This window comes from Colias eurytheme, chromosome 12 (assembly GCF_061535395.1).
Source record: "Colias eurytheme isolate Ceu_HAF_F1 chromosome 12, ilColEury1 Martin Lab GWU primary, whole genome shotgun sequence".
Lineage (NCBI taxonomy): Eukaryota > Metazoa > Arthropoda > Insecta > Lepidoptera > Pieridae > Colias > Colias eurytheme.
The window spans coordinates 5,758,072-5,770,364 of record NC_142991.1 but is presented as its reverse complement, the minus strand read 5'-3'; the positions used below and the strand labels follow the sequence as shown (position 1 = coordinate 5,770,364).

At 32.9% G+C, this 12,293-nt stretch overlaps 3 protein-coding genes across 4 annotated transcripts; 1 reads left to right on the top strand and 2 right to left on the bottom strand.

Moving 5' to 3' along the window:
• On the top strand, positions 1–1,586 carry mRpS34 (mitochondrial ribosomal protein S34). Its single transcript, XM_090108232.1, has 3 exons — positions 1–322; positions 396–644; positions 1,115–1,586. The coding sequence occupies exons 1-3, from the start codon at positions 140–142 to the stop codon at positions 1,271–1,273; spliced, it is 591 nt and encodes a 196-aa protein (XP_089964358.1). The 5' UTR covers positions 1–139; the 3' UTR covers positions 1,274–1,586.
• Position 1,587: 1 nt separating this feature from the next.
• LOC149904068 (IQ domain-containing protein K-like) lies at positions 1,588–5,940 on the bottom strand. The gene is made up of 5 exons (XM_090108231.1): positions 5,335–5,940; positions 4,321–4,460; positions 3,902–4,007; positions 2,879–3,009; positions 1,588–1,709 (listed from the first exon to the last, which is right to left on the bottom strand). Exons 1-5 carry the CDS (start codon positions 5,582–5,584, stop codon positions 1,617–1,619), a joined length of 720 nt encoding a protein of 239 aa, XP_089964357.1. The 5' UTR covers positions 5,585–5,940; the 3' UTR covers positions 1,588–1,616.
• A 213-nt stretch (positions 5,941–6,153) lies between these two features.
• On the bottom strand, positions 6,154–11,341 carry LOC149904067 (uncharacterized). Of its 2 annotated transcripts, XM_090108229.1 has the most exons (6): positions 11,181–11,341; positions 9,784–10,137; positions 8,521–9,696; positions 7,482–8,291; positions 7,062–7,354; positions 6,154–6,940 (listed from the first exon to the last, which is right to left on the bottom strand). In XM_090108229.1, exons 2-6 carry the CDS (start codon positions 10,132–10,134, stop codon positions 6,331–6,333), a joined length of 3,240 nt encoding a protein of 1,079 aa, XP_089964355.1. In that variant the 5' UTR covers positions 10,135–10,137; positions 11,181–11,341; the 3' UTR covers positions 6,154–6,330. The 2 variants fall into 2 exon arrangements, with proteins under 2 accessions (XP_089964355.1, XP_089964356.1); XM_090108230.1 differs by lacking the exon at positions 7,482–8,291.
• Between the last annotated feature and the right edge of the window lie 952 nt (positions 11,342–12,293).

The window sequence follows — 12,293 nt, the reverse complement described above, 5'->3', positions numbered from 1 at the left end:
GTCCAAGACCCAAGTCTTGGATTCGGTGTACACAGTACAATTTTATACTTGATTTTATTAAATAAAATCACAAAAAGCAAGCAAAAGGCTTCATTGAGAATTTAAAACAAGTGTTGTATACATATATTGTTTACTAGCAATGACAACGAAGGTTGTGAAATATGTTGGACGTACAACTGATTTTAAAGGCAAGACATTGTGGGAAATAGTTGGAAGTCTTAAAAATTTTGGTGTAGGAAGGCTGATAGTTCGTCAAATGTTTCAAAGATATCCTGAACCGACTTACATGAAAATTGTTAAAGTAGAAACATGTCCTGATGAAGTAAGTGGGCCTTACAACAATTTATACAAAGTAAATTTAGGTTATTTTGTGATTTTTAAATAATATGTTTCAGGAACGTCGCCGAGTCCGTGTTTGGGTCGAAAAAACATTTAGAGGTAGAAAATTGCCGCAGATAGCCGAGATCTACCGTACATCATATAAACCTGACTATCAACTTGTCTCTAAGGATGATGAGAGCAAATTCTTAGAGTCAACTAGCAGTAAGCACAACATGTCAGAAGTTGTTTTGCCCAATAGTATTGACATGCCACCATTAATGAAAAGATTTATTGTCAGAGATCATGAGAAGAAGGGATTAGAGGTATGTTAAGTCAGTTTTATGATTTATCGCAACATTTAAAATGTTTACTTTATGATAATTGTTGAATTTATTTTATACTGGTTAAGGTCTTAAGGTTCTTAGTTAAAATAGCTACCTAAAAGAGAATGACTAAGTTATATATTGCAAGAACTATACTCTAGTCTAGTAGTTACTTATTATTAGATGTTGCAATCATTGCAAAACTTATTTAAATTTAATTTTATTGTAATAATGTATAGAAAAGTAGTTATAAAAAATGACTATTCGCACATACATCATACGAATCAAAATGTATATAATAAAATTGAACATAGATAGCCTTGAAAGGCATTAAAACAAAACAAAATAAAATTTTTTTTTTTTTTTTTTGCTATTGTGATCTGCAATCAGTCGCAAGACTTTTATCAGATGAGGTGACTTAACAAAATAAAAATAGTATTATTATTTAACTAATTTATTTTAAATTTCAGACACTGAAGGAGTTTGTGATGCCGCTTAGCTACAAGTCGAGTCCAAACAGAGTGAAGAGGATAGCCAAAGGTGATGAAAAGCCAACAGTACAGTTCACTATGGGGTTGGGAAAGCCTGCTAGTCCATCTCTGTATGAAGGAGTTCCCCTCGACCAATAGATATCAAAGAGGTTTATAGCAGATATATACGGAAGTACATGATGTTATATGGTTCTTTTTGTTTAAAAACTTTAGTAATTAGTGAAATTGAAATGGCATATGATTTTAATGATATCATCATACTTTTAATTCTATATTTTAAAGTGTTATTGGCTTTTTGGCTAACATATTGTATAATCATTATGCTACACTAAAATTTGTATAGAAATTTTTAAACAAATGAAGCCGTACAATAACAATTAACTACTTACATACAATCTAGAAGTAATATTTTATAAAGTAGGTTATAGTTGTTTAAAATAAAAAAACATTAAGTTCAACAGTCTGTTTTATTTAAATACAACTAATTCTTGTGGAAAGTTTGCAAAGAAGCAAATTTCTTGGCTAAAAATGGATTAGTGTCCATTTCAGGTAAATTATGTTCCATATCCAATTTCTAAAACAAAAAAAGAAACATTTAGAATTTAAAAGACTGAAATAATTAATGGTACCAAATTAAAAATTGTAATACTGTAGGTTAGTTTTCTGCTTTCTGATGTCCCTGATAACCTATTTCATTTTTTAATCTAAATGCAAATGTTCATAAATTATTTGGCATACTAAATGTGTAACAATACACATATAAAAAATAAACTAGTTGAATTGGTCAAGCTATTCTTGATCAACATTCATTTTGTATTTGTGAAGGCACCTCCCCAATACATTTTTCATTATAATATAGTACACTAGCGACCCGCCCCGGCTTCGCACGGGTGCAATGGCGGTCGGCCGGTACCGCCGCAAATAAAACGCTACGTCCCGCAATTTTTAAATCTGTAATATCTTCGAAAATATTGACTTAAATCATACGGTGTAAAGGGCCATATAGATCTATATTAAATGAACAATGTATTCAAGGTATTTAATTGGTTAAGGATTAAATATTAATGCTGTATTGGTTAAATCGCTTCGAAAATTAGCCATTATTTGTCGTAAAAAGTAAACGACAAAAAAAAGTTATTGTGGGTTATCCATAAGAGATAGACATATACCTACCATCGCGGACTTTTCTGTAGACCTTTTCAATGTGTACAATACTTAGTACATTATTTTGATAAAACTCGTAGGGTTCAGCCTGCGTTTGCAATGTAAGCGGAAAAAATGTAATTATTTACGACATCACATTAGAAACCTCAAAAATAACAGTACTTCTCCACTATTTTATGGATGTTATTATACATATAAACCTTCCTCTTGAATCACTCTATCTATTAAAAAAAACCGCATCAAAATCCGTTGCGTAGTTTCAAAGATTTAAGCGTACAAAGGGACATAGGGACATAAGGACATAGGGACAGAGAAAGCGACTTTGCTTTATACTATGTAGTGATAGTGAAGAGGTGTCTTGTTCATATACAATTTATAACATGAATACAAATACTTTTAGCTATAATAAATGATGAATATAGTTTAAAAATTTAGAAACTTTCTTAAACTAATGAAATTATTGTATTTTAACTGATCCTTAAAGTTTTTCCTTTCGATTGAAGTGGGTTACATACAAACATGTTGCTTACATACAAACATACGTCATGCTAATAAAAACGTGTTAAAAAGATAACTCACCTTCCAAAATTCTCTCATTTCTTGAACTTCTTCCTCCCTTTGCACAAAGTACTGACGGACACTCTTTTGTATCAGAGTGGCTGCATAGTCTTCAGGCCATAGCCACGACTTGGGATAATACGGCCGTGGGCTAAGTATGAGTTTGGACGATTATTTATTGTAAAATAATATTATTTCGCACAATAGAACTAGACTAAGACTATATTGTAGATAATTTACCATATAGTTTTATTGCAGATAAATGCATATAGAGTTTTTAGAAGTTAAGTGTATAAAAATAAGCGATGACTAAGAAGCTAAATATTACATCGCATATTAATGCGATTAGAATATAATCAAAATATAAGCATTAGCTTATATTAAGTATTTTTATGATATTAGTCTATTATTACATATAATAAATCTGTAGAAGGGTCAATTCTGTACATTGAAAATATTGAAAAAATAAATAGCAGGGGGTGTTACTGGATCGATACCAAACCCAAATATTTGATTAAAAAAATTTTTGTCTGTCTGTCTGTCTGTCTGTCTGTCTGTATGTGAAGACATCACGTGAAAACTAACGGTTCGATTTCGATGAAACTTGGTATAATTATACCTTATTATCCTGGGCGTAAAATAGGATACTTTTTATCCTGGAAAAATAACGTAGAAAAAAATTAATCTTAATTTTTCAGTTTTATCCATAGACGTTGTTCTGTAGAACCGCGAACACACGTTGGGTATTATTAGCCTAGCCGTATTTGGGTCCAATAGATACAATTTATAAGATGTTATTGTCAGAGTTACTCAAAATGGAGAAATAAACCAACCACGCGAAGACCGACATCCGCGCGGACGGAGTCGCGGGCGGAAGCTAGTATGTAAATAAACAAAGCAATTATTTCAATGAAAATATGGAATTGTACACAATGTATTGAATTTGCTCTAACTCTGCAGGCAAAAATTATGAAGATAGTTTTTGCGGATTATTTTCTTTCAAGCATTTTATAAGCGAGTAAAGTAAATTATTACATAATTTCAAATTAACGTACTGTTTTTGAAGATACTCTCGAACCCATGGCATGTTGAATAAATGCATTTTTCTTGTTTTTCGATTTGGATAGCGTGGATTGTTATTCCATAAATACTGGAAGAGGATATATTATTATATGTTTATATATGTGTTTATATTCAACTACTTATCTATACGTAAATTTATATGTATCTATATTATGTAAATGTACCTATTATTATTAAAAAAAAACGCTTGGAAGAAGAAGTACCTATTCACTTAGCTTAAGGATCGATGTCAATATTAAGAATTAAAAATAGCATGAGATTTTTTCTCAAACCTGGGATTTCAAAGTTTACTGTACTTATAAGTTCATTTTAGGCTAATTGTTTAAAATTGTTAAAACTTAAATATTAGTTATCAATAGATAAACTGTTAGGTACTATACTTCTACAATGTGGTCTATTCCATTGAAGAAGCACTTCTGAATTCTCAATGCGTCCCACATCTTTGCCTTGTTTAAAGTTTCTTCCAAAGCAGGAATTAAATAGACAAATACTTCATTTTTTATGTAATCGCTTTCCGTTCCTAAAATTTCGAAAACATGTTTCTTATTTTATCCTACTAATAAGTAATAATATTATAAATGCGAAAGTTTGTAGGAATGTGTATGTGTGTGTTTGTTACTTTTTCACGCAAATACTACTGAACCGATTACAATGAAATTTAGCACTCATATAGAGAGTAACTTGGATTAACACATAGGATAGGTTTTATCGTTTATTATAAAACGCGGGCGAAGCCACGGGCGAAAAGCTAGTAGTTTATAATCGGCATAGGGGCTTTGTTTGTATTTTTAATTATTATACGATTGTGATATTATACTCTCTGAGTATTACTCAGGTACCTGTTTCATGTAAAGTATATACGGTCTTCCGCCAACAAATACCAGTGCATCGTGGTATAAATTATTGAAGAGTAACTACGCGAATGTAAATAATGTAATCCAAGCCATCAATAAAAGCGCCTATCAATAAATATTAAATACTGAACCGATGAATAAATATCTTCTTTACGTATCATAGAAGGCGCCTTATAATTTGGTTTTTCTCCAAATATCAGATTGCAAATCAACGATAATGTGGCACTTTCAGAATTTCATTTATATTCATATCTTCCACACTGTGCAGAGATATGAAAATTGAAATTGTATATTATGATTTGTCTACGGTACTTGTTATACCATACCATCTAGAAAGTAATTGCTAAACACGTGAATATTCAACACACCATTAAATTTCATGTAGCAGTTTCTGTGTGCCCTAAGCGTAACCTAGCAAACAATGAGATGAATAGAAAAAATACATAAATCATTGTCTTTGTTCAGATACATTTTTATGATTTTCTTTGAATATTCATATTATTAAGACGTAACTGATGAAATAAATTAAACTTTACTAACTGAGAAAAGGTGATTTAGGTATTGGTTCTGTTTTACTTTCTTTGTATCGTTCAAGTTCTTTAAGCTCTTCTTCCCTTTCTTCTACAATTTTTTTCCAATTAGCTCTGTTGTTTTTTCTTAAAATTACAGCAAATTCAATCTCAGAGCATGGTAGTGAATCGGGTAACGTAAAAGCAGCTAAGTTATCACTGTTTTCATTAGCTGACGATTTATCTTTAGCTTTTTTACGATCAGTTCCTCTACCAGCCATTTTAACAATTTATATAACTGAGTGTAGAGTGTTATGATTATTTTTTTTAAATAAATTATAACGCAATTGTCGTTTTATTATGGAATAATTGTCATATAAATTATGGCATTGACACTTCAGGATATTTGAGTGTTTAACTCACAGGTTTAACAACAACTCAATTTTGTATGCGTACTCTTTGCAATATTTGAAATTTAAATAGCACCACGTATCTTTTGAAAAGCATCGTTTGCATGAAAAATATTGTTGAGAAAATTTAAAGGTCCTAAATAGCCTTTTCGATATAAATTATTTCATAAATAAAATCAAACCTAAACCTTTATGATGTCTCCTACCAATAACTTTTCAAATTACATCTGTTAAAATATTATAATATTTATTTATAATAGGGACTCAAAGGGTTAAAACAATGTTTTCTGTGAAAGATTAGCGATAAAGAATATTGTATGTCTCTTGCATTTGCAAATATTATTGGGAAAATGTTTGTTTGTGTAAAACAGATTAGAAGAGTTGTAAACAAATGAAATTCAAAAAATGTAGTATATGTTGCGGAAAAATAAGAAAAATAATTTGATATGTTTATTTTTTTTTATTCAAATGTGTATTACAATAAACTGCACAAGCATTTACTTAAACCTCTGAACATTACCGTTCAAAGAAAAATAATAAATTAACATTCTTAAATAAATAACGACCTTCCTTTAAATATTCATATAAATATCAAAAAGTCTTAATTCGATTATGACTTAATAATGCGAAAACTTTCCAGTGATCTGTGAGATCCAGTCTAAATAGTGTGCAACTTTGACGTATACTCCTGGCACACCTGGTTGGCCGCAACCAATACCCCAAGATACTACTCCCACCAACTGCCATGTGCCTCCTCGTTCACAGACAAGGGGACCGCCACCATCACCTTTGCAAGCGTCTTTGCCTTCTTCACCTCCCGCGCAGACAAATCCGGGGTTCAACTCATAATTGTATCCTAATCGCGTTTGTCTTAATTGCTGTTGGCACAGACCGTGAGGGAGGACAGGCACGTCGACCTCTTTAAGAATGTTCTGGTACTTTCCATTTGAGCCAAACGCATCTTTACCCCATCCGGTGGTCCAGCAGCGTTGTCCTGAGAAGTCTGTGTATTTGTCTGGCAGACATGCTGGGCTAATATGAGGGAATTTAGTCCATTCAACTGGGTGATCTAATTTTAAGATTGCTAAGTCGTTGTCTAAAGTACCGGCGTAGTATTGAGGATGCACGTGAACAGAAATCACGTCCCTTTCGATATAAGGATAGAATTCTACGTCGTGGTTAACGTCCCATTCACCAAGGCGCACTCGTAGATCGAATCCTTTGTATCTATAATAAATAAAAAATAACAATTAATTGAAAGTGTACCGATGTGCAATTTTAAAAATATATTTATATTTTATTTTCATAATAACTCGTAAAGGTAAAGGGATATTAAAATAATACTTACGATTTAATGCAATGAGCAGCAGTCATGATGTGAAGACCATCAATCAAGGTACCACCGCAAACGTAAACTGATTCTTTAGGATCTTTTTTGAGGATAGCCGCTTGCCATGGATATTCTCCAAATTCACTATCTCCATCTACATATGCTGGTGTTTTGATTCTGCCATTGATTCCCTGGGAGTGTCGAATTCCACATTGGCCACGATTTGAAGCTTGGGGACGAAGAGGCCGGCGGCAGCAAACTTGATTTTGACCACATTGTTGAATTTGATTGTGGCCGAAGTATGCTTGGCGCTATAAGTTAAATAATGTAAAATTTAAAAATACTTCTTCCATAATCGACATCATTATACATTGTGAGACTTTATTTTAATCACCAAGGACTGTTAAATACTTTAAATTTTTATATGGAGGTTTTTACCTCTTGTATAAATTCAGGCTTATTATTGTCCGTCTTTACGTCTCTTCTTTTCCGACTTTCAGGAAACCGGACTGTTTGTCCTCCCCGGCTTGCCCCGTGAGAGTTATTTGGAATATTTAGGGATCGGGAATAGGCAAAGCGATTGGCATAATTATTTTTATATATGTTTTGGCTTACATTAGCAGACCGTTCATGGCCGTAATGATCGCCTTCATTGTAGTCATTGTCGTAATTATTAACATTATCATCATCGTAATAATCATCATCAGAAGAAGGGGTTCTTAAAGAATTATAAGAATTTATCCCATAGTGATTAGGATAATGAGAATAATGAGGTGAATATACAGGAGGCTGACTATAATGTGGGTTGTAGTGCGGTGGGAACTGATATGGTGGTCGAGGGTAGGGATTATGAACATTGTGGTTATAATGCGGATTATTATAATGATGATAATGTTCATGTTTGTTTAATAGATATAATTTTTTTTCATGAAACAAATGTCCAAGTTTATTGACGACATGTTCATTTGGTGTTACGTGCAAGTTGACAAAAGGTTTTACTATTTTCTCCCCGTAATCGTTCTTTGTCACTTGTACAGCTAACAATGGATTTACGGAGAGTAAACCAAGGTTTATGCCACCTGAATTTAGAGCAGGTCCGTAAGGGTTTTGTATAGGATTTGGATTAAAAGGATTGACAGGATAACTGTGAGAAGGCTGAGGCAACCCAAAGGAGACCCCAAACGTGGGCTGCACTTGTTTGTTGTTATTATCACCATTTCCGCCATAGCCAGCGAGTCCAAGGAGGCGCTGCAGTAACAATGATTTGAATAAAAAATCTTCTTTTGAAAATATTGTTATGTGTCAGTGTCTATTTTAGTTTATTGTTTTTTGAATGAATTATAATAGTCAAATGATTGTTACCCCAGTTTTCACCTCATGGAATGTATGGTTATAGGAAAAGGTGGAGAATGTTTACAGGATTTAGAGATTGATTAATTATTTATACTGATAAATTATAAAGTTTGTAAAAGCTTACCGGCTCTATTTCTTTGGCTGGTGTTTCATTTTTATCAGACTTGGCTTCGCGTTTAGTGACACTCTTGATCTCAGTAACGTTTTGGCTAGTCGTTGTTGACGACACTTCACTTGTTGAATTGGTGTTGTCTGATTCTTCAGCTAATATTTCACTGCCCTTGTTACGGGGATCAATAGGTAAGTATAAATCATCTCTGCGACCAATAATTTCTTGACTAGGACATTGATCATAATTTACACAGACACATTCAAAGCCTTGAGCTTTACCGGCATGATAATTTTCTTGATATTGATTATTTTGACCAAATGTTGCCGGACCTTGGTTATATACATTATTACTGGAACCAACGTTAAGTTCTTTCTTATAAAACTGGTTGTTTTGAGAAGCATATGAGCCTAAAGAATTTCCATATTTTTGATCATCAAATGCGGACTCGGAATACTGGTTCGGGAGACCTTGACTCACAATATTGGAGCTTCCTTTGTTGAAGTTATTTTGCCCAAACTGAGAACCATAAATGGTCTCGCTTTCGTATACTGGTTTACTTTGAACAAAACCACCAGTCATCGGTTTAAATCCACCATTATTAAATCCACTGAAATCAGCTCCTGAAGATGTTATAATATCACTTGATTCTTGATTATGGATCTGTGACGCAAGGTGACCAACTGATCCTACTGGTATAGCTACTGGTTTTATAATTACTTTAGGATCCTTGCTTGAGTCATCGTGAACGTAGTGATGATGAACATGTTGTTGAACTACAGCTTCAGTCTTTGTATTTGATTGTTGTGTGGAGGGTATTTTATTGTAGATTGGCTTAGGATTTTCGAACGAGTAGGGTCCTTCATTACCGTAGCTTGGAGGTTTAGTGACATAGTTAAAATCTTGACCGTAAGAGCCACTGTTTTGAGAAAATTGGAAACTATTACTGGCAGTTCCATATTTTTCGGAAAAACCGGGACGGTTTCCTGGATATCCTTGCCTCTTAGGTGGAACCTTCTGAGGATAAGGTCTATATGGCATTGGTTTTGCTGGTCCATAAGCTCTAGGTGGTCCACGGATTGGAATAGAAGCCACTGGTTTTCCAATAGGTTTAATATCTACGGGTTGAGCGTATATCAGTTGATCTGGAGATAAGTAAGTGCGTTTCTCTTGTGAATCGTCATCTTCACACTGTAAAACGAAATATATTGAATTAGGAATTTTATACAACTATTGATTATTGATTTATAAATACAAATTTGAAAACTGATTTCTTACTTGTATAAGTCCCAGAGTGCAAAGTCTTCCTTTGATTAAGTTTCTTGCTTCACTGTCGTCTCCTGCATCTAATGCTTCCTTTATAGTAGGATCGCTGTAGACGTCATCGAAACCACCCAAACTTCTTCCTTGCTTGCTGTTTACGAGTTCATCGACAATATCGTCGAGCACGGATCCGTCGTTAATCGATTTTTTGTCTTCTGCTTGAGTCATCTCTTCACCTTCCAACAAATCTGATGATTTAGGCTCATTTTCTATAGCTTTATCCGACTTTTCGTCATTCCATGACCAATCAGCTGATGTGCTAGCTATAGCAAATAGCAGAACGCAACATATACTAAACCACCGCATTGTCTGAAAATAAAAAGAAATATTAAGACTAATAATATTGCTACGAAACATAATACATGTGAAGTAAATACGATGACGAAACTGGTAGGTGGAGAATCACTTTTACTTTCGCGGACAATGATTATATAAGCTTCCATAGCGTCAATGCTCCGTTACGATTGTACAGACAAGCGCAGCTCTGCGAAAGCACTCTCTCGTGTGCTCTAAACATTAAGTAATAGATATAATAAAATGCTCACAACTTAGTAAGATAGGCTTTTAAAACGTTTTTGTTGTACATGTCGCTAGGTTTATATTTAAAACTTCACAAGAGCTACGGCTACCTAATAGTAGATGTTGGTATTATGAAAGAAAGCTCAAATTGTGTCAATGTCAACGAAAACCGGTACACGCTTCATTGGTAAAAGTAGCACGTCCCAATCTCTGCCAATGCGTTAAAATTTCTCGTAATCGTTGTGATGTAATTTAAAGTGCGGTTCCGTATTCTTTACGTAATCCCTTGCAGTATATTTCTTAAACTATTATTTAATACTAGTAAACATTAACTACTGTTGAATCATATTAGAAGTCTTTATTAGAAGCGTAAGAAAGCATAATATGTTAATTATGAGAACTGCTTTCAAAGATCTACACTTTATCTAAAGTTTTCTATCTTATGTATCGAACAAACACATCCTGCTATTGTAACTTGCAGCGTTATGGTCTTTAAGAAAGTGAAAGCGCATTGCTTAAATCCGTTAATTTTAATTTTCCTACCGAATTTTATATTTAGCTTACATGCATTTTTTTGCGTTAATTAAAAAAACAAAGTTGACATCACTCTCTGCACACAACTTTTAACACTTTGGTACTCTACTTTTTACACGGTAGATCTTTTTTATTTTGATGTTTTTGTTATTTCCGTTATTATTTTTATTTTTATGTGCACAATAATTATCTCTTATTTGATAATAATATTAAACAAATGATTTCATTTAATTTAATCAACGAACACATCTTTTTACTATTATTTTTAATTTTGATTATACACAAACACTGTAACTTACATTTTATTATTTTGTATCACTTTATATTATTACACTTATATTAATTTTTACTTCGTTTTCACTCCTTCACTGTTGCTTAGTTTGCGTTCGAATGACTGCTTTATCTACCACCACAACGCTTTATACTTCGACCAACGCAAAGATGCACGCGCTCCGATTTTGTAAGATGATCGACTCAGGCCTGTACCACAACACATAAATTGCTGCCCAAATATGACTTGATCTTTGCAAATTGCGACTTTAAATTCGACAATCGAGTATCGTTAACCCCAATAGGAGCATCGTGGTACGGGGCTTGACGTAGTTGTCATTGATCAACCCTTTGCTTCATTCATGAGTTCCGACTAGACGTTAAGCAATAGGGATATCCACAAAGGTGAGGTTAGCGGATGTCAATTTGAATACATATTTTGATGGAAAAGTTTTCTTCGAAGATGTTAAAGTGGTAAAATATCCCAAAAATAGTGACATATATAATAATGCCAAAATTTTCATTCCCTAGGTATTCCTGTATTGAATTTTGGGTACTTGAAGAGTTACAATGTTTTCGATTTGAATTATTTAAATCAGTAAAAAGAGAGATTTTATTTTGTATTTCAGTTTTCACGACGTAAATTTGTTCAATTATATTAACTTAAATAAACTTTAGTCTAAACTTTCTATAATAATCTTAATTTAAATAAAAGCACATCAATGGGTACAGTGAGTCTTTATATGAATGTGTATACGAGTAGAAACAATAACAGTATAAAAATCTAACTAATACCACTTTATGGGAATCTTTATAAGTCGCTTTATTTTACACATTCTTTAGATATTTGAAGAGATCAATAAAATACAATTGACAATTGAAGTCATGTTCAATTATGTGATATTGATGATCTTCACAGGTCATTTACCTTATTAATAAGTTAACTTTGATTTTCAAATGATTGTTCAACAAAGGTTGCTCAGTTCGTAGGTAAACGTAAAGTGCCAGATTCATCTTCTAATGTGCTAATAACTTCAGTCACTCACTCATCCAATTTTTATGATTAATTTCGAAAACATACATTAGTTTGAATGAAAATTTATAAACACGAAAATAGCATGTACACTCTGTGTCAGATGCTT